Raw genomic sequence first — 26,748 nt, forward strand, 5'->3', positions numbered from 1 at the left:
ATATATATATATTTGATTTTCAAAATTAAATGCAAGACGTCAAAGTTGTATGCATTTTTTTTCCAAAATCTGTGACATAACTCATTTTCTGTATCTTGACTTAAAGTATTTTCAGGCTGCAGTGTCCATATTTCTGTGGTACTTCAAATGTAAGATTTTTTCATCCGAAACCTGAATTAATGACGACAAACTCTTGATTGCACACCTTTTTTTTCTCTGTCAATGTAGTCCCTGTTTTTAACACAAAGTTCTATTTTACCCAGAGAAAAGATAATATATTTTTGGCGGAGACTGAATTAAACCATCGGTTTGTTTTCTCAAATATTAAGATATACAGATAACAACTGGATTAGTTTGTATGTAGATGGTTTCTCCAATGATACTTTTTAATATACTTTTCTCGGGTTTGTCTATTTTTCTTTACATTTAAGTATAAAGTGTTATTCATTTTCAATAGAGCTAGTGTTACTGTTTGATAATCTAATATTTTTATCAACATTATAATATATGCCTGCTTCTATGCTTATAGTTTAAGCTGATATACGATACTTACAAATGTATGAGTTGTATATATAGTTTACAGGTCTTATCTAATTACAATTGCAAAGCATCTGTACTATACATATATCTATAAAAATAACATTTACTTGAATTCTAAAAAAAAAAAACAAAAAAAAAAAACGCCTATACTTCACTAATGAATGCACCAAACACTCCTTCTTTCAATTGTAATAGAAAAATATCTGTACAAACTACACTTTGGCTTAACCAAACACAAGTAAATCATTTGAACAAAATATATCTTATCTTACAACACCAGATTTGTTAATCATTCTTTAACTACAACGTCTTTCAAACATCTCATCATGGCAGTTCCATAATGTACAATTTTATGTTCTCACAATTTTCAACCAATATTTCACCATTTTAATCTACCCAATTCACAACAAATCATATTAGTTACAGTACCCATTTTTACTTATAGAATACGTATCAAATAATACGAATGAAGTTTTTCGATATTTTGTACCAAATGAAATCCCCATACTTCCGAGAAGCAGTTTAGTATGCTTGTTCCATAAGTATCAAATATGCCACAACAAAGTTTCTTGGTTATAATGATTGTCATGTAATTTATAAAATAGGCTAACCACAGCCTTTTTACCCTGTTATGACGATTTCTGCTGTGTATTTACAAAATTTCTAAATACATAAACTCGTTACATATATCAATAGATTTTCCATTTATATACCATTGCTCTTCTGGTCTAGTAATACCTCTGTTTTCGAAAGCTATTTGACAAATTTATATATAAATCATACTTATATGAATAAACATTAACAGTATCGATCATCTTTTTGAAGATCTGTTATTGTTTCACTGAATAAGACAATAAGACAATATCATCAGTGTACATTTACAAATAAAAATTTAACATAAATGGTACTAGTTTTAATGCATTTGATGCACTTTTCGAAATTAATGTCTCTTCTGCTATGCTTCAGTGATGCCCGAAACTAAAATATTTGAAAACCCCCGACCTATTAAAAACATTGCATAGCTGATCAAACCAAAAAGGAACTTAAGTATAGCCAATTCCGAATCAAAGCTCAGCTTTGCTTGAAAGAGATATAGTCCTTAACTCAAATTATTTCCAAAATTTTATAATTGCAAATGTTAATCAATCAATTACTGTGTGTTCATGCCAGAAACAAATTAACGGTTACCTGGCAGGTAATGTCCTGTGCCCCGATACCCAGCCCACCAGAGGAAATATTGTTCCAGTGGTACATATAACATGAATTATACCAATGTTATTTAACCAGATGCGCATTTCACCAATTTACGTCTCTTCAGCGATGATCGACGGAAAAATATTTTTGAAAATTAAAAAAAAAAAAAAAAAACTGCATTCTTCGTCTTTCTTGCATATTTTAACCATGTTCCGTTTTCCCAGAACGCGATAGTTAAAGTTTAATGTCTAAAGAGATATCTGGTTAAATCATTGACAGATTGAATGTGTTTTACTAATAAATCTTTTTCAAACTTTCTCATATGCCCTCATTGACTCAATGAGCTTTCTTTCAATTACTGCAATCATTATTTGATGCTATTGATTTGCATATACTTAACTATCTAATTTTTTTAGCAACATTAAAAGTGTTTTTATTTCATATATCCTTTTCCAAGGATCCTTAAAAAAGGTAGGAATGGGGATGAAAAAAATACCTTGTGCATGTGCCTGTACAAGGTAAAGGTTATCACAAGCGGCTGTCGTCTGTTATATCTCGTTATATCCGGTATTGGTATTAATGGCCGAATTTTGATATTCTTCGTTGAATTTATTTACATCTTTTTAAGAATATGGGCACTGTTGAACTTTTTATACTATCCAAACAATTGTGTTTTTGTTAAAAAGCATGTGTCGACATCTAGATAGCTCTGGGTTGGTGTCACTGACCCCTTGATAGCTTTTTATTGTTTTTTCCCATTTAAGAATATTCCAAATCTCCCCTTTATTTATTAAGAAAAGTAATAACATGCAAAACACTACTAATATTTCACTTGAACTCAACATTGCATAAGGGGTATCGGGGACAAAAAGTACAAATCGAAAAAGTAGGAAGGCATCATTGCAAATGATCAATCTTACACCAAACACTAATGCTGGGGCAAGATGAAATTCATTTGAAAACTATGGCTTTTCAGTGTCGTGTATATTTAACGTAGTTGCCTCGCATTTTCAAAATTCTCTATGTCTCCTGTCATTACTAATTTTCAGATTTGATTAATTTTGTTTACACTACATACAACAATAAGTTGTATGATTGCCAATGAGATAACTATACATTTAAGATCAAATGGGAAAGATGTGATCAATTATAAGGGAACAATAACAGGTAACTGTACGGCTTAAACAATACACAAAACGCATACCAACTCATGTTACTTACAACAGCTGGTATGTTTTTATGATAACATAATATAGCTACCTAAATGCACATTGAGTAGTAATAGAAATAAATTAACATTTTAAATAGCAACAAAAACCAAAATCAAGTTTGCAGTAAAACAAAAATAATTGAACATGTTTGATAAATATAAACTTCTGTCATGTAATTACTTTTAATGTGATAATAAAAAAATACCTTCATTATAACTCAACTAATATTGTAGAACATAAGTGCTTAAAGGAAAAACATGTATCAATTTTTTTGTTCATAGAACACTTTGATAACGTAGCTTGATATAATAAACTTAACACAAGCATTTAAGACGTGTCTTAATTTAAGCTCACTTTCCTTTGATTCTCTGTTCGTTAATTGTTTGTTTTTTTTTTCCATTTTTTTGTGGTTTGTCGGTAGTTTTTAAGACAAAAATATATAACTTTTAGATTTGTTAACAAAAGTTTAACTCCAATGTAAATTTTATTAGAAATACCGCAGTAAAAAAAGGCATGAGCGATCGCCAAGCTGTCAAATTTGATCAGTATTAGAAACTAGTTTTTTTTCTAAAATCAATATGAGAACAACTAGTTGCTGGGACTGGAATAAACCTTATTAACGTCATTGAGTGATAGCCCTGTCCAATCAATGATGTTTAACAGTAGATGTGTATAGCTAGCTCGATTAGAAGTATATACGGTATTTAAGTAAGAATGTAATAGAGAAGCTATAAAAGTTTACACGAACTCAAAGAAATTAAACACTGGAAACACACTAGTAAATGAATTTTAGTTTTGAACGGTAATTATTAACTTAAAAAATTCTGAAAAGTTTGAACAATCAATTGTTTAGTCATTGTCAGTCTTTAAGTCAATGTTTAGACTTATCCACTGCGGTAAATCTGGTATTGGTTAGACAGTTCACTTACAGTCAATTTAGTACTGATCAGTAGTTGTTAGTATGTTGTTAATGTGTACAGATAAATTACAACTACTGGCCAGTCTGAACATAAACCGAACATTCCTTAACTGACTACAAGCAAATAGTCTGAACAGTATTGAACTTACCACAGTGGATAAGTATGAAAATTGGCTGAAAGACTGAAAATGACCCAATAATTCAGTGTTCAGTTTTTCAAGATCTGTTTAGATTAAGATAACAATTTCAGATCAAAATCTGTTTACTACAGACAGTTTGGATCATTGCTTAATAGATGTAAAGCAAAACTAGCGGAAGAACTGCAGAAAGGCATTAGTGACTTGCTAGATATAAAATCCGATATGACCGAAACAGATAACATCACAACCATGAAACCAGGTTTTTAGTAAAAATTCATTTCATACATAAAGGCAGGTTAGAGAGACAGCAACAGTCTAAACATTTACACAGATATTCTAGAGAGCAGCAAAGAATAATCAGTGCAGCAAAGAATAATCAGTGTAGCTTCACATATATTGAACATTAACATCAATGAAGATGGATTCATCAAATTACATCGAGGTATCGTTCCGAAAACCTCATTGGTCGACCAAATATCATGTAAATGTGGAAGAATCCGCAAACAAAATAGCATCATATTTGAGACATTTGAAAAATAAAACACTGATTTATGAAATTAAAACACCTCGCCATTAGGGAGTTATCAATGGTTCGATAGAGTCGTAGTAAATAAGAAGACAAAAGTCCTTTGTAAATGTAGAAATTCCATTTTGTTGACATTTTCCTGATTAAATTAAGCATATTATATCGTGCAGTGTTATGCAAAAAAGACTGCGAAAGACTATACAACGCATACGATATTAAACATGCAGACTGTATGGAATCAATAATTGCTAATACTATAAAATGTATTATACTGTTTAAAACGATAGGTTAATTGGCTTGCGACATCATCAAATGAAACTTTACATCACATTTGTATTTCTTACCAAAGGTGCCACATGTGGAGCTGGATCGGCTCACCTTTTGAGCACCTGAGATCACCCCAGTGTTTGATTGAGTTAGTGCTGATTAGTCTTTAGATTTTCGGAATGGCTTTCGCCGTTTTTAGTTTTTTGTCATGATTTTGTCTGTCTCAATTCTACTTTTGAGTTTTAAATTCTCTGTTATCTTCCACCTTTTTTTTTTAAATCATTCAGTTTGGCTTAAAGTCATATGATCGTTCAAGTAAAAAAAAAGTGTCGTATGCTTTGTATGACAATATTTTACTATAACAAAAGTGTGCATATATTTTCTTTTCGAAGAACATTAGCAGGCAAAGGTTTCGATCAACGATCACCGAATTAAATTATTGCTTGTAGATTAGACGTTATTGATTCGTAATAACGATAAAGGTGCACATTGTCCTTGTTTTATTATATATGCATGCATTAGTTCAATATTATCCTTTTCATTATAATACCAATAATTTGTTTGATTTGAATGCGGAAATGTCCTGTTTCTGTAATCATTCCAAATAATAGCACTACCATACACATATTCGTTATTTCTCTTTAGTGGTGATCGAATACAAATACCTGAAAATCCAACAGATGTACAAACTCATCAAAGATACAAATGATGAAGGTAAATTCACTTGAACATCATCAAACCATTTCACTAAAAAAATATTATATATGTCTATTTATCCGGAGCAATTGACTTCACGCTTAATGATTTTATTTGGCGGTTCGTGTTTTTTTTTTTTTTTTTAATCTTTTGGTTTCTATGTTTGTTTTATAGATTGTTTGTTTATTCGTCGTTTTACTTTTTGCCATGGTGTTGTCATATTTTCTTCTAGTATCTTCTTCATAATTGTTTATGTTCGTTATTTCATTTCACCAACGTCCACGTTCGATCATGTTTAGGGATTAATTATATATATATATAATATATATGTGATGCTTTAGAATAAATTGTATAAACGAAAAAACCTAACTCTAAGGTAAATTCAAAAAAGGGGAAGTCCACAAAACCTGACAAAATCAAAAGTTCGTATATATCAAGAAAAGTAACGAATGGAAAACAATTGTTATACTCCTGACATAGTACAAGTATTTTCCGAAGAATACAAATGGAATTTATTACTGTCTTACAGTTAGACAAGATACATCTACCAACTCGTTATGATATTAAGAAATAACCGATAAAAAATAATGTTAGTTTAAAGTATCAGAGAGAGTAAAGAGGAGACCGAGGTACCTTGGGGATTTATACTAGGTAAACATAACTGTTTAACTGTATATTAATTCCACGAAATTGCTGACAAGTTTCCTAATTTCCGGTATAGCGATACTGTTAGAAAAATGTTACAGAAATGTAAAATAAGAAAATAGATACAATTTCCATCATGATTTGAAATTATAATACTAGAATTTAAGTTGGCATGAGCCCAGATCGTGCGAAAATTATTTATGTTAAAATTAAAAATAATTCAAATGCCAATGAAATTACACAATGACAGTTTTAATTTAGTTAAGCTTAATGTCGATATGAGATAATAACCACTTATGAAGTGCATCAAATTGTAACAGAAAGGTTTTTTTTTTATATTACGAAGAGGCAATATTTAGGTTATCACATTACTATATATGTCCAGAGTGCATGATGTGCTACACAGCAGACTGGATTGTTCTCCAATTATTATATGGCTATTTATGTGAGTATAAATTTCAGTCTAAATTTTAAATTGTACTATAATTATAAACTTCTATTCGGTTTAGAGCGTTCCTGATGAAGGTACGTCTAGAAAAGAGCTTCGGACGCATCCAATTTATATAGTGTTGTTTTCATTTTTTTTCTGCACTGGGTCGATATCGCTGCTAGCGGACTATCATCCCCGATGGTATCAGCAGCTCAGTAGTTTATACGTCGGTTCTGACATGATTTATAACTTTACTTTCTAATATTGTCTGTTTATAAATTCATAAAGTATAAAGAAACTAAGGTTTCAAATCTCTCAGCCATAGTTGACTTAAGAAGGATTTGGCTATTCTTTTTAGGTCCTTGTCTGTCATATAACTCTTCTTATACATCATTAGCTTTCAAATATTCGGCGTTGAACTTTGCTAGTAAAGGTAAATCCAGAAAAGCGCTCCAGACGCACGAAATTTATAACGTTGTGTTATTTGCATGTATTTAGCACAGTGTCAATACTGCTGCTGTTCGTCTATAGATTTATAAATTATTACAAAATTGAGGTTTCAACTCCCTCAGGTAAATTTGACCTAAGATAGACTTGGTTATCATTTATATGTCCTTATTTGTGATATAGCTCTTCAACCGTTTCGGTACTTATACATCCTTTGGCTTTCATAATATTCGACTTTTAGCGTTACTGTTGGAGGAAAAAGCGCTTCAGACGCATGAAAAGTGTTCTTTTCATATTTTTTTTCAAGGTTCACTTTCAAATAGTGTAATTCTGTACATGTAAAAAGACAAAGGAGATATTTAGGCATTAATTGAAAAGTCCAATTAAAACAGACAACACCGTGGCAAAAATTTAAAACGGCGGAAAGAATCAAAAACACAAAATCATAGTAGACTTAAAAGTAATCCTTAGATGTATTTGACTATTTTTTGTAGGTCCTTGTTCACTGTTGTTGTTAAGTTTCTTACGTATTTACACATCCCTGACTTACAAATGTTAAGATTTGGGCGTTCCTGGTGAAAGTAAATCCGTTGATTACGTGTTATTTTCATATATCAACACGAATCTCTACTTACACGGGAGTGAAACATGTGCTGCGGAAGGGAAATAGTTTCTGCTCCACAATTGGAACCCATCGTGATGCAAACAAAAATGAACTAATTTTAATAATTTTATTTTTACCAGTAGAGCCTTTGTACCTAAAGGGAGACTCATAAATTTAATTTTACTGAAATATGCTTATTCATGAAAAATACATTTCAATTAACAAAATTTGAGTTTTTGAATTTGATAAACAATGATGACAAAAGAAGACCTTTAATCTATGCAGATTGATGTGTATAATGAACGTTAATATATGTGAAAAATCTCTAATGTGTGACCAATAGGTAAACCTATCTGAAGAGTACACTTTTCTTTCATTTCCAGTTTACATGCAAACTATGATATATTTTTTTAGATTTTATTTTTATTTTAAATATCCCAAATGTAACTGGATTAGAGTTCATATCACCTTATTTCAGTAATTATGGAACCGGGGAAAACAGTAAAATAATTCTTAGATGTAAAGTCAAGACTTATGCAGAACCTTATTTCGAGGTAAAGTTGTATATGCATTGAAATTACTGGAATCTATCGCACAACAATCGGAATCTATCTCACAACAATCATGCAGAAATATGATAAGTAAGTTCAGCACACAATATTCATTTCAAATGAAAATTGTATTTGTTTCACCCACATGATCAAAATCTTATTATTTTTTGAAACAATAATATGCATCAATACATATATGCGAACTTCATTCGACGTTAATACTGAGAAATGGGACAATGACAAAGAGAAACTGAAATCGTTAAGACAGCAATCTAACAACACGATTAAAAAAAAGGTCAACATATGATCTTTAACATAAAACGAGCAATGTATTTATCATGTGTAAGGCTTTGGTTTTCCCGAATCTAATATAATACTAAGTGACACCAAATTTTCAAAGTAAAACCAATTAGTAAGTCCAAGGACATATTACTACATGAGCATTTTATAAGATATCTGGCTTTTTTGTTTTGCTATTTGAAGAATGTTACAACGCAAAATTGATGCATTGTTTCCTCTTTATCTACCTACCCATAACTAAAAGAACCGTTAAATTTAAAAGCAAGCAAACCATCAAAATATAAACTGCTGTTAATTGATTCATTAGTTTTTTTTCAAGTATTGCTGATTTGGTAACCGAAATTACGAAAATCATATCAATTTTGGAACTGATTCGTATCCTACATAATATTGTTTCATTTAGTTCCGAAATCGTTAATGAAGTGGAAATTCGGATATTTCGTCAAGAGACGGAATGTCATGTCGAATAATTAAAATTTGTTTTCAAATGCATACTTACAAATTTAAATTTTCGCAACGTGTACGAAGAGAACGCATGCGCATAACTCCACAAGGAGAGAGACCAAACAATTACATGTATCGTATATGAATGCATGTGAACCAATACCCAGTCAACAAGGTACAATCTAAAATTAAACACCATCGATTTTATATGAAAAGCAAGATGAAACTGTTGTATGATTTTTGTTTTCCCCTTTTTTTTCGACAATACATTCAAACGATCTGTCAAATTACTGTATGTTGTAGTTTATTATCATTTAACAATCCTAAAAATATAAAAAAAATTTACTTTGTTTATTCTTTATTCTATCGGTCAGTGGATGAGAATCGATAATACAACATCTGCAAAAATCAAAATAAATGACACCGATGATGGACGATATTTGATCCACACAAAGAAAGTGGGAGGTAGACGATACATAAGTAAACTTGTTATACGAAATACGATAGCATCAGACTCAGGAACTATTAGTTGCAGTGTCAGAAGACTAACTACTATCATAGAAAGACAATTCAAAGTTCAAATTCATGGTAAATATACGATGTATATATTTTGTTAATGGAAAAACATATGCCATAAAGATGTAGAAAGATGCTATTTCACTGATAATTTCAAATTTTGGTCTATATGCAAATCGCATCTATCTCACTATTTCTTATCGATAAAGGACTACATATATACACACACATTCAGGTCTGCTTCATATTTAGACTTAAATGTTAAAATTTGAATTAATTAAACTTTATCATGTTTGATGATGTGCTTTGTCTATAGAGTGTCAATATGTCATTTTGTTTTTCTTATTTGACATAGTTGTTTGTTTTATGGTGATTCAGATTATAACACAATGTTGACTGTTGTACCCCAATTTTTGACATTTTTTTTCATATTTTCTATTGTGAACTTTCCATTTTTATATAACAGCAATTTACAGTTTCTACATCTGCAGCATATATCCAAAAGCTGATACAAATTATAGCGATCGAGTTCCATATCAGGCAATCATTTTGTAAAGGGTTGTTCCTTACAAGGAATCAATCTAATCAAAGAGTCGTTATTGTAAAGTTAAGGTTTTTGCAGAAGATAAAATCGGGAGGTTATAATCAGTCGTTATTTGATTATTCCATTTCTCGCTTTTGTGTTAATAACTTACTAAATGCAATATATTATATTACCGAACAGGACATGGGTGGTACTTGAACTCGACAATTTCCACCAATTGAGGAGGAACTGCGTTACGTTCTGGGGTACCTAAGTTGCCCAATTAATAGTGTTCTGTTTAGTTTTTTGCACACAGTTGTTAGTCTTTGTGTCTTAGCTTTACTTTGGCTGTGGTCTTGTAACTCTTTCCCTGACATAGTATTTTTGACGACCCTTTTGATATATATTAACTCTGTAAGAACTTATAAAATGAACACTGTTCTTTCCGCATTTCTTGTTGGGATCCACACAAACATTTTCTGTAAATTATTGTCTACAGAAGTAGCATTAAAATGTATTGAAAAGTAGAAGATGATTAGATAACTCTATAGTCCCCACTTGTAACGATTATAGGTAATATAAAGTCGGATTTAGCATTGGTTGGTTAGATTTCTTTGTTGTATTTTGTGGAGTGAGTTCTGTTCTTTTTATTTTAATCAGAATGCATGTTTATTGTTTTATTTTTGTGTTTTAGGTATCCAGATTAATATAGAGTACCTTATACATTAAGTTCGTAGTATTTAACGTGACCTATGGATTAAATTTTGTTTAAAAAACTTTAATCGAGTTTTTATAATTGTTTCTTCAAGAAAAAAGACTAACCCTGTTATAAGTTAATTATATAGAAATTCCGATTTTATTTTAACGTTTGATAAAATTGAGAATGGAAATGGGGAATGTGTCAAAGAAACAACAACCCGACCACAGAACAGACAACAGCAGAAGGCCACCAACAGGTCTTCAATGCACCGAGAAATTCCCGCACCCGGAGGCGTCCTTCAGCTGGCCCCTAAACAAATATATATACTAGTTCAGTGATAATGAACGCCATACTAAACTCCAAATTGTACACAAGAAACTAAAATTAAAAATAATACAAGACTAACAAAGGCTAGAGGCTCCTGACTTGGGACAGGCGCAAAAATGCGGCGGGGTTAAACATGTTTATGAGATCTCAACCCTCCCCCTATACCTCTAGCCAACGTAGAAAAGTAAACGCATAACAATACGCACATTAAAATTCAGTTCAAGAGAAGTCCGAGTCTGATGTCAGAAGATGTAACCAAAGAAAATAAACATAATGACAATAATACATAAATAACAACAGACTACTAGCAGTTAACTGACATGCCAGCTCCAGACTTCAATTAAACTGATTGAAAGATTATGTCTTCATCATATGAATATCAGGCACAATCCTTCCCGTTAGGGGTTTAGTATCATACCATCATAACATATATGAGAAGAACATAACCCGTGTCATGCCAACAACTGGTTTTTAAATAAATGTGTTTAGTGCCGATGCAAAGACCCAATAAGTGAATCAATATTAACGCCAAAATATGTAATCTTTAATGACCTGACAACAGTATCGTAACTATATCCCTTCTTAATAAGTCTATTTAAAGGTTTTGTTAGTTTCAGAGGTGAATACTGACATTTTTGTGCTTTATAAAGAATATTTCCATAAAAAATTGGATGTGAAATACCTGAACGTATAAGAAGTCTGCATGTTGAGCTATATTTACGAATGATGTCCTTATACCGATGATAAAATGTAGTAAATGTTTTGACTAGTTTGTGATATCGAAAACCCTGGTGTAATAATTTTTCAGTAATACATAAATTTCTCTCGTTAAAATCTAAAACATTGTTACATACACGAGCGAATCGTACAAGTTGAGATATATAAACACCGTAAGATGGTGACAAGGGAACGTCACCATCTAAAAATGGATAATTAACGATAGGAAATGAAAAATCATCTCTTTTATCATATATTTTAGTATTAAGCTTTCCGTTAATGATATAGATATCAAGATCGAGGAAAGGGCAGTGGTCATTGTTAGTATTAGCTGTATATTATAATGTCGTTTCCGCATTCTTTTGTGTGACACTTTTTAATCGCAAAAAGATCTTAAACAGTTGATTTATATAAAAACACACTACATGAATGCTACCGTATAATAAGAATGTCAGACTGAAGATTGAAGGGTATACAAATTAACAGTCATATCAATTTCAGAATCAGGATTGAACCCGACAAGAATAGAGTCATATACACACGTAGGAGAGGGAGTAGTGGAAATTCTCCAACGAAACAAATGGAATCGTTTTACTTGCTGGGGCTTCACTGCAGTAGAGGCATCTGTTGTGTGCCATTCACTTGGATATCCGTACGTATATCATTCTCTTTAATTCTTAGTTAATGTATTTAAAGTTATATTTGTATTTTGATTCATTCAGTTGTGTGAACGTTTCTTTTAACAGTCTTACATTAGCATATAGGCTCTTGAAGGCAACACTTTCTTCTCTTTTTAATTTGTAAAATTGTGTATGCCCTTTTGAAAGTTAATCTCTTCCAACCGTGAATCGAAAATTCTAGAATGTTTCACGTCACAAATATTCATACTGGATAGTGTCTTTTTTGTTGTGGAGATGTAAAAATACCCTGCCACGTCCGGTCTGTGTTTTTGTTAAATGTATTTCTACTTTGTATCGATCTGATATGTTAAGCCTTTTTCAACTGATTTTTATAGTTTGTTCGTATGTTGTACTGTTACACCACTGTCCCAGGTTAGTGGGATAGTTTGTGCGCCAGCAAATATGTTCAACCCCGCCACATCTTGTATGTGCCTGCCCCAAGTCAGGAGCCTTTAATTCAGTGGTTGTCGTTTTCTGCTGTATATCATACTTGTTTTTCGTTTATTGTTTTGTACATAAATCAGGCAGTTAGCTTTCTCCTATGAATTGATTTACATTTTTCATTTTTATAGCTGACTATGCGGTATGGGTTTTGCTCATTGTTGAAGGCCGTACGGTGACCTATAGTTGTTAACTTATATGTAATTTGGTCTCTGGTGGACATTAGTCTCATTGGCACTCATTCCACATCTATTTATTTTTATACGTAGATGCAAATACGAATTCAATCATGTATGACTCTTGTCTGTAATTTCAATCTTCCAGATCCGTTTTTATTTTGTGTAATCAATGATTACTGACAACCAGCAAATAAAGGACTCACTTTTTGATGAAGTATTCCAGTAAGTGGTTTCTAATATGATTAGAGTTTACCTTTGCCCAGTCTATCGGTAAGATTCAAACATACGAGATAACAAACGATACTTAAACAAAACAAAAATTACCGAAATAAGTTCTTTGTCTCATGTGGTTATATAAATATTATATAAGTTAGATAAAATTACTTCTAGATAATGTTGTAAAAATCTGCTGGATTTTTGTAAGTACAAATGTAATAACACATGAATAAGATTGGGACTATTTGCATTTTTTTCTATTATAATAAATTTTATTCTTATGACAAATATTGATTGATTAATGTTTAGTTTGCCCATCGCATAAAGTGATGAAACTTTTGATAACAGATTATGTTTTGGCATGTTTAAGGTTCCCTGCAGCAAAATTATCTGGTCAATATATTTGGGAGTTGAAACTTTCAGAATATTTTCTCTTGTGGGAAATGAGGCCAAATTTCTTTATGGCTACTACGAAATCCAACAGATAAATGATTTTGTGACAAATACAATAAATCTGCTTTGAAAATGTGAGAATGTTTTCATTTACTAAGCTTTTCTTTAATTAATCGTATTTGAAATGAGGGGATCACATTGCACTTATACCTTGTAGTTTCCCTTTACTTTTGCAAATGTATGTGCAACAACATATTCATTATACAGTAAGACTATTCTACTGAACACGAGGTAACAACAATACATTCTGGCTGTGTTGCTGTCTTTATGACGTATATCATACCCTGACGTATACCTACAAAATGATATAAAAAAACAAAATAAGTGTGAAGTCCACGTTTGTTTTTTTAAACCTGCCACCCCGTCAAAAAAAGTAAAATAACAAAAAAACCGAACTCCAAGGAAAATTCAAAACGGAAAGTCCCTTATCAAATAGCAAAATCAAAAGCTCAAACACATCAAACGAATGGAAAACAACTGTCATATTCCTGACTTGGTACAAATAACTGTAGTATTCTGCTTTGTTCATAAATATTTAAAGTATCCTTCATACTTACGCGGGTTACTTTTTAAGTGATAAAGCAAAAGATGTAGATGAATTTCGCGTATTTCTTGAGTATTAAATGGTTACTTAGCATTCATTGCTCTAGTGGTCAGCATTTAAAAAACCGGCTAAAAACCACAAGTCGGCTATGAAGAACTAGCTTGGGAAACCAACATGAAGAATGAGGCGAGGTTAAAGATACTTTATACAAAAAAAAAATACAAAGTTAAAATACCGATTTATGAGTACTGGCAGTTACTGAAAGCTAATTCAAAACTCAATTTCAACGTATGAATAAAACATTTTTCCAGACCAAAGTATACGCCAGTACACATTTATCAATGGATGGATATGAAAAGAGACGGTATTTGACCGCTGAAAATTGACAAAAAAAATAGTTAAATTATTTTAAGCATTTCAAAATTATATTAGGTTTTCTGATACATGAACAGGTTGATTTAATCTGGACATTTTAGTGCAGAAACAATCATGTGTGAAAAAAGAGACAGAAGACACCAAAGCCGGGAAAAGGGACATTTAAACGAATAAATCGAAGATAAACTGACAATGCCATGGGAAAATAAAAATGCCTAAAAGAAAAACAACAGCTTACAAAACAAGTAAAACAAACAACATCAACAAAGAAAAGTACAACTTTATGTGTTTAGGTGAAAAATCAAACGTATATTTACAAGATAACAGTAATTATGTAACATGGATTGAGATTTTTTTTCCCGATCAGATAAAATTATGACATTAATTGGCGATTCTGATTTTCAGCATCTAAAACTGATATTAGAAACCTACATGATAGTTTATATTGTTTTTCAATAAAAGCATCCAAAGAGTTTTCATGATTTACCTTCATCAGGAACTCTCAAATCTAAACGTTTGAAAGCCATGGATGCGTAAATACGCTTAAACGTTAGACGCTGTATGACAAAAAGGACTTATACATACATTCACTTAAAGTCAACTTTTCCTAAGAATTTTTAATAATTTCTTTATTTATTAATGGGAAATTTTAAATAAGTATGTTATGAATAATTTCAGTATCGAAGTCCTACCTACTGAGCTAATGATACCCCCGGGGACTTAGTCCACCAGCAGCGGTAGTAAATGAAATAAACACGTTATAAAATTTGCCTGTTCAAAACGCTTTTCTTGATTGACCTTCATCAGGAACGCTAAAACCTTAACTATGTAACGCCATGGATGCGTTAATACACTGCAACGTTAAAATCTGTATGACAAAAAAGGACCTAAACATCATAGCCGAATTCAACCTTAACTCGAAATGCCTGAGATAGATTCTTAATACTAATATATAGATACGATTGTTGGTACATCAAATCAATTTAATTTCTTTTACAGACATGGAGGAGAAGCACGCACTCAATCTGATGAAAACCGTGTTTTTTATCTACATTATAAGAAAAGAAGAAATAAAAAAAGAATGTGTATATTTGGAATCCACTGTTTGCTAAAGGATACAGATATCAGCCAGTGTTACAAGCAAAAGAATGATGAATGTGATATTGACCTTGTGGTTGGAGTCACTTGCAGGTTACAACCTTTGGAAGGTCTGTTATAACGATTTCTTCTCTTTTCTACCCTCTGTTGTTGGTTTTATTTTTTTTCTTTTGTTCGTCTTTGCTTTCTTAATTTTGTTTCTAATTTATATTGTTTGAACATACGTTGTAAGGGAGTTGTTGGTTATACTTTAAAGAGACAGCAACCCATTGACACATATAACCAAAGATATGGTTTGAATATTAACCGGGTCTTTAATATAACAAAAAAAATAGATGAAAAGGTTAATAGACATTTGCAAATAAAGGACCGAACCAAACACCAATAACTCACATTTGTCGTAAAAGGAAAAACACACAATACCAAACAGATTTTATGAAGTCTCCTAAAAGATCGAAACATACATCTGCTGTGAGAGGCCAGTGAGTATTTGAAACTACCAGACCACAATCAGAAAGAACCATTTGTAAAGAATTATTTAGCAATTTCCCATATCGTCTTAATTGTTAAAGGAATTAACTATTTTTTGTTTCAAATATGTAATTATTCATTGTTTAAAGACTTCACGTCAGTTCTATAACATATATTAAGGTATGTACTAATAATATTATCTTTGAAAAAAGGAAGATGTTGATAACGACTGTTAACCCTGTAAAAAAGTCACTCTAGTGTTAAGGCTAACCTTTGATGTCCGTAACTTTAGAACATATTCAAGCTAAGCGTGTAAGTTCTTGGTTTTAAATGATATCCACATTACCGGCAGCGATATGACCACTGGAATGACAGATTAATGGTAAATCCGAACAGTTTCTTGTTGTTGTTTTTTTTATAATTATCATCAATATTTACGTCTGATGTGAAAACTATTTGTTGGAGATAGGTATTCTGACTGAACGTTTAATTTGGCGGTTAACTTCAAGTTTTGTCGGTTTTAGATTTTTTAAAAGATAGCAGTATAGTCATCTGGTCCGTCAAATTACCGAATGTCTTATTCCCGATTTTTCATTTTTACTGAGTGTGAATTCGCATGGCGGGTGATGCATGCAGAGCAGGAGACGCTTCCCCTGTCGATGCACCCGATTTTGCTCGTATTGAAGTTAATGCGATTTTCCTTAGTTTTTGTTTGATAACTTGATTTGTCCCTTCCCAATCAATTTACGAGATTTGAACATCGGTAGTTACTGTAGCCTTAATTTAAAGAGTAGTTCTTCCTTCTCAAAATATTACCGGTGTCAATCTTTGAACCTGACATCTGTGAAATTGCATTGTCAAATCCATACCCTTCATTAGAAAACTGATGATTTAATTTAATTAAAAATTATGACCCTCTTCTTTTTGAATGTGTAGAAACAGACGATGATTACAAAAGGTATATAAGTATTTAAAAAATTGGTAAGATGGACTAATAAACGATATAACGCTACATTTGGTATTGATTTTATATACATTTGTAACTGTGAACTTGGTGAAAACAAAATGTTTTTGATATAAGTAGTATGCATGTCTTTTGGGCTGACTTCTGATCGACCTGGATGAAGTTCCACACTCTTCATTCTTTAATCGAGTTCCACTAAACTGCTTCACAATTTGCTCAAAGCTCCTGCTATATATTTTCAGATGTATCAAAACTCCTTCCACTATTTTATAAGGGACTTTTCGATTTGAATTTTCCTTGGAGTTCGGTATTTTTGTTATTTTACTTTTTATCTCATATAGGCTATTTTTCCCATTACCAATCCTTCATCATTTTCGATACCAATCTTGTAAATCTTACATGGTTAACAATTTCGATTTGTGACGCTTCTAAAGGCAATCATAGTATACAATTTGACTGCCAGTAGCAAAAGGTTGTATGATAACAATGATTTTTTTCCCTGTGAAATATGTTAAATACAGCTAACATCATGATTTAATGGCTTTAGTTCCAGATGTGCCTGTTCGTTTGGTGATACCAGGTTTCGAGGTCCAGAATTCAAGAGAAGGTGTTGTTGAAGTTTTCTTGAATGGTGTCTGGGGCTTTGTATGCCATGACGGAATCGGACAGTTCGAAGTTGATGCTCTTTGCCAAACCCTTGGGTTTAGGTACGTAAACGTTATTATACTGCAGTGTTAACAAATAACAGCAATTTTTCATCACATGATTTAGCGTAATAGTAAAAGGATGAACGCTTCCTTTGCTCATAATTGATAATAAGAATGTATACAAAGAAGATGTAAATAATCATACGAATGTATTAAGGCTGTGATGGCGTTAACACAAATGATGAACATTGGTATGGGTGTACATTGTATAAATACTAGGTCCACATCTAATTTCGCAGATCAAACTTTTTGCTACACACATGTTTAACCTCAATACCAAATATGTTGTTTTCCCCTCAACAAAGTTCAAAACAATATGTTTAGCTTATAAACCACATTTATAAGAGAATAAGGCGTCGACAATATGTATGAATTCCAAAAGATACTCCCACAAAAAGAAAAAACCATGAACAATCATACTAGGTCGATTTAACACCGTTCTTTTATTGTACATGTCAAATTTTTATTTTAACCTTTTTATAAATTATAAACATATTCCTTATCGACAATTTATATCTTTTGAAAAAAAAAACCGTATTAATGTCTAATAATGCCAATACATACTCACTTACAAACCAAGTATTCCCCATTCCAAACTAAAAGACAAATTGAAAGAGTTGGTATTACTTTGTTTCATTAAAAAGAATGGCGAACGTAGATAAAAGTATCTTGTCTTGGGGAGGGATAAATCCTACTTTGTAAAGAATCACTCTGATTCAAACAAAAAAATCTCTGAAACTAACATTATCAAGATGCTTGATTTCTTGATTGACAACATATTTGTTACGTTTGGAGGACATGTTTTTCAACAGACTGTCGGAATTCCAATGGGAACCAATTGTGCCCCACTTCTTGCCGACTTGTTTCTTTATTATTATGAGGCTGACTTCATACAGGAACTTCTTAGGAAGAAAGATAAGAAGTTAGCAATATCTTTTAACTTTACGTTCCGCTATATAGATGATGTTCTCTCACTAAATAATACAAAATTTGGTGACTATGTTGAACGAATCTATCCCATCGAACTAGAGATAAAGGATACTAGAGATACAGTTAAGTCTGCCTCATATCTTGACTTACATCTAGAAATTGACAATGAGGGTAGGTTGAAAACAAACTTTACGACAATAGAGATGATTTCAGCTTCCCAATTGTGATCTTTCCATTTCTATGTAGCAACATTCCAGCAGCGCCTGCATACGGAGTATATATCTCCCAATTGATACGATATTCCCGGGCTTGTATTTCCTATCATGATATCCTTGATAGAGGATTGCTGCTCACAAGGAAGCTATTAAACCAAGAGTTCCAAATGGTGAAGTTGAAATCATCCCTTCGTAAATTTTACGGACGCCATCACGAGTTGGTTGACCGTTATGGAATAACCGTTTTACAAATGTTATCGGATATGTTCCTTATGTCGTAACTACAATACCCTTCCCTTTTCACGAATGTGACCTACCGAATTAGACTATTTACCGGATGTGTAATAACATAAGCAACACGACGGGTGCCACATGTGGATCAGGATCTGCTTACCCTTCCGGAGCACCTGAGATCACCCCCCGTTTTTGGTGGGGTTCGTGCTGCTAAGTCTTTAGTTTTCTATATTGTGTCATCTGTACTTTTATTTGTCTGTTTGTCTTTTTATTTTTGGCCATGGCGTTGTCAGTTTGTTTTCGATCTATGAGTTTGACTGTCCCTCTGGTATCTATCGTCCCTCTTTTACATGAATGATATATATGCAAGTATACAATGCCTTTATAAAGATATAACTGTTTTCTGGAAACGGTACTTAATTTATGACACTGTGTGGAAAATAAAGATATCATAATCGAAAAACTACAGTTTATAATTTACTTCATACTTTAATTTATGAACATTTTGGAAATATTCCTCTATTTCTTTATCTGTTCATTTAAAAGCGAATGATAATGTAGAACCTAGAATATCTGTTTTTCTAACGACAAATATGCATAGCTGTTTCCGGATAACAACCTGATATAATGCAGCATTTGTGGCTGCATGATGAAAAGCTGTAATCTCAAAATATCTACAACCACGTCTAACTTAACCAATAGCTTCCGCCAAAAGTTTGAAAATAGAACATAAACTTTCTGCTTTTAAGCCTGTGGTGATAAAACCAAGACCTTTGTAACTCGTTAAATGTGCAATTACAGTTATCTACTCTGTAAAAGCACCAACTAGATTAATTTGAATAAGCTTGATATATAAAATGTGGGTCTGAAAACCTGAACTGCAAGTATCATTCTTTATACCACAGAAGGTAATTGATAAAGAACTATCTTTATGAAATCTAGTATTTTCTTTTGAAATCGTGCCTGACACAAATGAATTAATTGATTCATACAAATGTTACCTCTTCCTGAAATGTTTGATCGTGTGGTTATCAATGCTAAAAAATCAATGTTATTGTCGTTAGGAACAGTTTTCGCAATGAAAGCCTGAAATTGTCAGACTGCTGTTTTAAAAAAATAAAATCCACAAATCGAGTAATTGGCACATCTTTGGACCGTTTTGTTGCTCGCTTAGATCCTTTGTTCATTCTAATTAACTTTCAAGCAGTAATGATATTGTGTAAGTATTCTAGTTATATTGTATTTTAGATTAGATAGGTAATCTTTTTGAAGAATTTTTTAACCATTCATACTCGTAGTCATAAACAATGTTTATATTAAATAATCTAAATGTTCTTTTCTATAACCAGGATTTAATTCTGATTTCTGATAGTTTATAATCTCATCTTTCAATGTAGGTAGTTTCATATTAACTCTGAAGCCCGCTTTTGACTGTAATCATACAATAACAACATTACGAAAAAGTATCAACTTAACCTCTTTTGTACAAAATGTGCAAATTCACAGGCATGTCTGATCACGATGCTAGCTCTACACACATGTATGAATTATCGATATTACTAACGTTTCAAGTATGAGGATCTGGATTGGGGTCATTCATTTCTTTATTCTAATTTTGTTAACTATTTGTCTATATTCTTTATCCATTTTGCCAATTATTCTTTCTCTATTCTTTATATTTTAGCAGCACATTTTTCTCTATTCTTTATTTATTGTCTAATTTTCTGTATTTATTTATTTTTTTTTGCCCTTTATTTTGTACTTTTTATTTATCATTCTATATTCTATAAACCCCATCCAGACCCTCAGATATTGCAACGCTCAACTACAACTCAAATGATGATCACGATCAGATCGTGTTACTAATTATTTTCATAAAGTAGAATAGTCAACTCAGATACAAATATACTGTTAAAGGAAGGGGCAAAAATCAACAAAAATCAACGCTCCGAATCTAACAAAAAGATCTCTAAAACTGACATCTCTAAAATGTAAGTCTTATTTCATGACGTTTAATCACATTGTTTTCGTCATCCTTTAATTATTATTGATATAGGAATGGTGGTATTAGTTATCAAAGACAAGCTATTTACAAATTTACATTGTTTGACTTATCACGAGCAGTTTTGCAAAACTTGTCGTGCCCAGAGAACGCCTCAAATTATAATGAATGTAGTCATCTGGAGTGGGGAGAAGGCTGCAGATCCTGTCAATGTGATAGTTAGGGTACTAATTTGGTCATTAGATGTTGGACAAAGGCTGAAATAAGTAAGTGTAAAACAACCAAACAAAATATTTGACAAAAATAAAAATAGATAAAACGTCAATAAGACACAACTACACAAATGACAAAAAACACCAATAAAGCACCTCTAGATTCGCATACTAATATATAAGAATCAAAGCATAGTGTCCAGGTGTTGAATAGAACTATATGATCTTTCAATCGTCATGGACTTCTAGTCAGGATATAGATAAAAACATTCTCAGGAAGAAATTCTTTATTCTTGGTATGTACGGAGAGATCCTAATGTCAGCTTGATATCAAAAATATTTTGTGAAAGACTAAAATTACGATGAAACCATCCATTTCTCTTAGTGTTTATAAACGATGACTTGAATTAAACTCTAAAATGCTTCATATCCTATCATATAGAGCTTTGCATCTTCACTGTTAGCTTTATATATCTCGAAAATAGGAAAAAGGTGAGAAAAATGGTGCCGGGCGTGGGATGAACTTTTCGAACTTGAAATGCAGGATAAAGATTAAAATAATCTCATATGGAATTTTATGAATCCTCTTGTCGTTGAACAGAGAGCTCTTACTAGTAGCTTTGCTTCAAAGTATATTAACAAGCTTACCAAAGACAGTAAAATTTACGATGAGACGTTCTAGATACAATTAAACTTCCAGTAACTAGTGATCTGGTCTTAAATATTTATGTTGTATTTTTATTGCTAGATTATTATCTTTTTTTAATATATTTCACATGTTTAAATAGTCATTGCATTTTTACATTTATATAGTAATCATAAAATGATGTTTCACTCGAGTTTATCGATGAATATTGATAAACAAATTGAGCGAGAATTTTGATAAAAGGGGGGGTTTTAGATATTTAAAGTAATTGTTAGGTTCATCAACAGATTACCTACATCTCTTCAATCATATCAAAAGATTTTGAATATGTTAACAATGTTAAACAAAACGTATTGTTCTTTTTGCAATAATTTACTGAAAATCAAATTGCCCACAAATGTGGTACAATAATCTCTATTTTCATCCTTTTAAAAGATAAGTCAGGATCAGGAGTACGTGTCCGTTTAGCAGCATCGAACATAGAACACGAAGGACGAGTCGAAATATTACATAACAACATTTGGGGAACTGTGACAAAACGGTGGCTTGGCTACCCGGGAGCAAATATGATTTGCAAAATGATAGGATATAAGTAAGTTTGTTTTTAATTACACCATGATGTAAAAACAGTGTAGCTACACATAATCACCATTCAAGAAATTAAAGACGGTTAACATGGCGTGAAATGCTAGTGGAGCAATATCTGCTGACCCTTCTAGAACACCTCGGTAAACCTAAGAATTTTGGTGGGTTTGTAGCTCAATCTTTATAAAAAAATTAAGAAGATGTAGTATGATTATTGATTAACATACTATTCACCAGAGACCAAATGATGTAGTTGTTAGAATCTAAAAGTCAGTTGTTTTCCATTCGTTTCATGTGTTTGAGCTTTTGATTTTGCCATTTTATAAAGGACTTTCCGTATTTAATTTCCTTGGGGTTCGGTATTTTTGTTATTTTAATTTTTGTTTAAGCCTTATCAAATCGTAAGAACCTTTGAAATATTTGCTATTAATATTGACAGAACATTAGCAGCTGTACGACACTGTCACAATTAACGTTTGCCCATTCAATAATAAAATAGTTTGTTTCTTAATTGATGTTCCAATGACGCCATTGAATCTTTGAACTACTCTTTAGATTGCACGGATATGTGAGAGCATTTTTTAAAATAGAAAAGAATGTTGTTATTGTTGATGCATGTGATCAAAGTCGAGATAAAAAAGAAATGAAATAAAATCCGCAAATTTGCATATCTTACATTATTGGACTAAATGCATGACGGAGTTTGTAGTTAAAATAGTACGATATTAAAATATTTGACCATCGGTTGAATGTTACCAGTCTTGACACGAAAATAAATGAATTCAACCAAATATTATCTAGGTATGGAGGAGTGCCGATATTTGATGCAATACCGCACACGCCAGGGCCAGTGTGGATAAATTACATACAGTGCCCACTAGATGCAAATGATTTACTAGACTGCTACTTTGTATGGAGAAATCAGGATAGAGTAGTTATGGATGGGGATATTAGTGTGAAGTGTAGGACAGAACCCGTTGAAGGTTTTTATTTAAGTTACTACTGCTCGTAACCATTTCAGATGTCTAACTAAGGTGCTTGAAGTTATGAATGTTCTCAAATTGACATTTAGGTTGTTTTCGTTTTGTGTTTACTACATTTGCTACGGTTAACAGGTTTACTCAACTTAATTTTTTTTTCAAAAATCAATGTTTACATACAATTCGTTTACTATTTTAATGGTGGTCATTAACAATAAATGTGAACTAACACATAGAGACACGGGGGCAAGGTAAATGAGACAGAACCCCAATTACAAAATAATGCAATAAAATATGTTTATTGTTTAGCATAAGCTTTCGATTTATTCTATACTGCAAACATGCAAATTGTTACAACCACTACATTGAATAAAGAGATGCCCTACTCTTTAATGAAGAACCTTCAGGTTTAGCGCGACCAAAAAGTCAGGAGAAAGGAGGCCATGTTTATACCGACAATGCAAACAAAATTTTAAGTAATAAACACTTCAATATTTAAACATTGTTATGCCTTTGCGGGGAAATGTCTTTGTTACCTATACTGCACAGAATATTTTGACCAGTGGTATAAATGAATCAAATTCGGTGTAAAAAAGGTCATCTTAGGAAATTATGTTTCTTGTCATTAAGGATACTTTCAAAGAATAATGGTTAGCCAAAGGTCCGTCAACTCAAGGGGAACCTTCTAACTAAAATACATCTGCATAAAATGTTGATGTAATTGTTTCAGGGACAGTAATATTGTTATATATAAACAGCATGTAAACAAGAAACATGTTTTACAACGAACTATATGACCACAAACCAATATTTTGTAAAATATTTAGTCCCAGATGTAAAGTTCAGACTCATAGGACCTAGAAGTGACACCGGTAAAGGCAGACTGGAGTACTTTAGAGATGGATACTGGGGCTCTGTGTGTAGTTTTTATATGGGAACCTCTGAGGCATCGTTGTTTTGTCACATTCTATGGTTTACGTAAGTAGATTCTAGTTCATCAATAAAACAATCATATTCATTTAGATCACAGGGCTCATTTTGATATCTTAAGAGTCATTCTGTTATCCCCCAGAACTAGAAATTAAAGAAACAATAGACACGGCTTCCTCTGCCTTATTTTTAGATTTATACCTCGAATTTGACATACACGGTCATCTCAATGCCAGAATCTATGACAAACGACACGGTTTTAATTTTGAAAATATCAATTCAAATACCAATTCAAATATCAATTCCCCCCCACCTTAGTAGCAATATACCAATTTCATTTGCATATGGGATATACATTTCCCAACTTATTCGGTATTCAAAAGCTTGCAGCTCCTACTCAGACTTTGTAAAACGTCACCAGTGTCTGAGCAGAAATTTGATTATCCCGGGGTATGTCAAAGGACGTCATGTCCTTTTTCTAAAAAAGTGTCCTTTTTCTAAAAAAGTTCATCGGAAGGTACCAAGACCTTGATGATAAATATTCCGTATCAACTTCACAAATAAAACACGATGGTCTTGAAGTATAGATTCTGGGTACTGACGTTGTTTATCATCTTAATAACGTGTTATAGTATTCTTTTATTTGTCTTTATGAATATTACTTTTACTGTTTAGTCTGTTTTTTTGTGATATTCATTTGTCATGATTGTGTACTTGTACATCCCGACATTGTGTTATTGTTCTATGATAATTTTTGTATTCTTGTCTTTCATTTTTGCTAATGTGCTTTGTCTATATGCCTTTTTGTGTTTCTTTGATACATATGACGTGGCTCTGTACTTATACATCCGTCATTGTGTTATTGTGCTATAGTAAATTTGTGTATTCTTGTCTTTCGTTTTTGCTAATGTGCTTTGTCTATATATTTTTGTGCTTCTTTGTTACATATTTGTTTGTTTTTATAGTGATTAAGATTATGATACAATGTTGACTGCTGTACCCCTATTTTTGACATTTTTACATATCATATAAAATAAAATTGAGAATGGAAATGGGGAATGTGTCAAAGAGACAACAACCCGACCATAGAACAGACAACAGCAGAAGGTCACCAACAGGTCTTCAATGCAGCGAGAAATTCCCGCACCCGGAGGCGTCCTTCAGCTGGCCCCTAAACAAATATATATACTAGTTCAGTGATAATGAACGCCATACTAAACTCCAAATTGTACACAAGAAACTAAAATTAAAAATAATACAAGACTGACAAGGGCTAGAGGCTTCTGACTTGGGACAGGCTGTCTGTTTGTTTTGTTCACACATCGTTGTCAATATAATGGAATTTGATACGACTGTCATACAAGTGAGAGGTTTAGCTAGCTATAAAACCAGGTTCAATCCACCATTTTCTACATAAGAAAATGCCTGTACCAAGGCAGGAATATGACAGTTGTTATCCATTCGTTTGATGTGTTTGAGCTTTTGATTTTGCCATTTGATTAGGGACTATCCGTTTTGAATTTTCCTTGGAGTTCATTATTTTTGTGATTATACTTTTTTCTGTAAGCATCAAAGAATTTCAAAGAAAATGAGAAATGCAAACTTCAGTATTTCATTTCTTTACATATCAGGGGTCTGTTATGGTTCACTGTCATTAAAAATAATATTTACTTCAGAAGATGAAGTGCTGGTTGCAATGGAAACAAGTAACTTTAGTTTGCTTGAAAAACGGTTTTGTCATGTTTTTAAAACTATTACTGTAACAGAATCTGAACATATATTATCACTGTTTCGTTTGCTTTTTAAAATGCCATATATAAATGCAAAAGAGTTTCAATTTAACCCTTCTAATTGTATTTTGTATATTGATTTATCATAGGTTCAACTATCAAAAAACTGTTTACAAAGTGTGAACCAATCCTGTAATATGTCATTTCCTCGCGTAATGTTAATGCTTACAAAGAATGACTCTTGAGGGTCTTTTTATAATTAAAGTGAGATTATTCTTCGTTTAATGCATTCATTTATTCATTTCTATAGGAGCATCCTAACAATTAAATACCTTAAGAAAAAAAACGTTGAGCTTCCGAAAATTTAATTTTGAAAAAAAACAAGTATGCATAGTTGGCTTTTATTATCCCTAAAATAATTATTTCTATTTTTTTATTTTAACATTGATCTGAGAAAGG

General features: G+C 32.0%; 1 protein-coding gene across 1 annotated transcript in view; it reads left to right on the top strand.

Moving 5' to 3' along the window:
- Positions 1 to 8,052: 8,052 nt before the first annotated feature.
- Positions 8,053 to 26,748, top strand: part of LOC127705218 (scavenger receptor cysteine-rich domain superfamily protein-like) — a 33,472-nt gene continuing 14,776 nt past the window's right edge. Inside the window, exons 1-9 of the mRNA XM_052209532.1 lie at positions 8,053 to 8,173; positions 9,289 to 9,502; positions 12,199 to 12,349; positions 15,585 to 15,793; positions 17,666 to 17,825; positions 21,261 to 21,472; positions 22,500 to 22,656; positions 23,451 to 23,632; positions 24,457 to 24,607. Coding sequence (XP_052065492.1) covers positions 22,631 to 22,656; positions 23,451 to 23,632; positions 24,457 to 24,607 — 359 coding nt within the window. The 5' untranslated portion in view covers positions 8,053 to 8,173; positions 9,289 to 9,502; positions 12,199 to 12,349; ... (2 more) ...; positions 21,261 to 21,472; positions 22,500 to 22,630. The remainder of the gene's footprint in view (positions 8,174 to 9,288; positions 9,503 to 12,198; positions 12,350 to 15,584; positions 15,794 to 17,665; positions 17,826 to 21,260; positions 21,473 to 22,499; positions 22,657 to 23,450; positions 23,633 to 24,456; positions 24,608 to 26,748) is intronic.

This window comes from Mytilus californianus, unplaced genomic scaffold (genome assembly GCF_021869535.1).
Source record: "Mytilus californianus isolate M0D057914Y unplaced genomic scaffold, xbMytCali1.0.p SCAF_6, whole genome shotgun sequence".
NCBI lineage: Eukaryota > Metazoa > Mollusca > Bivalvia > Mytilida > Mytilidae > Mytilus > Mytilus californianus.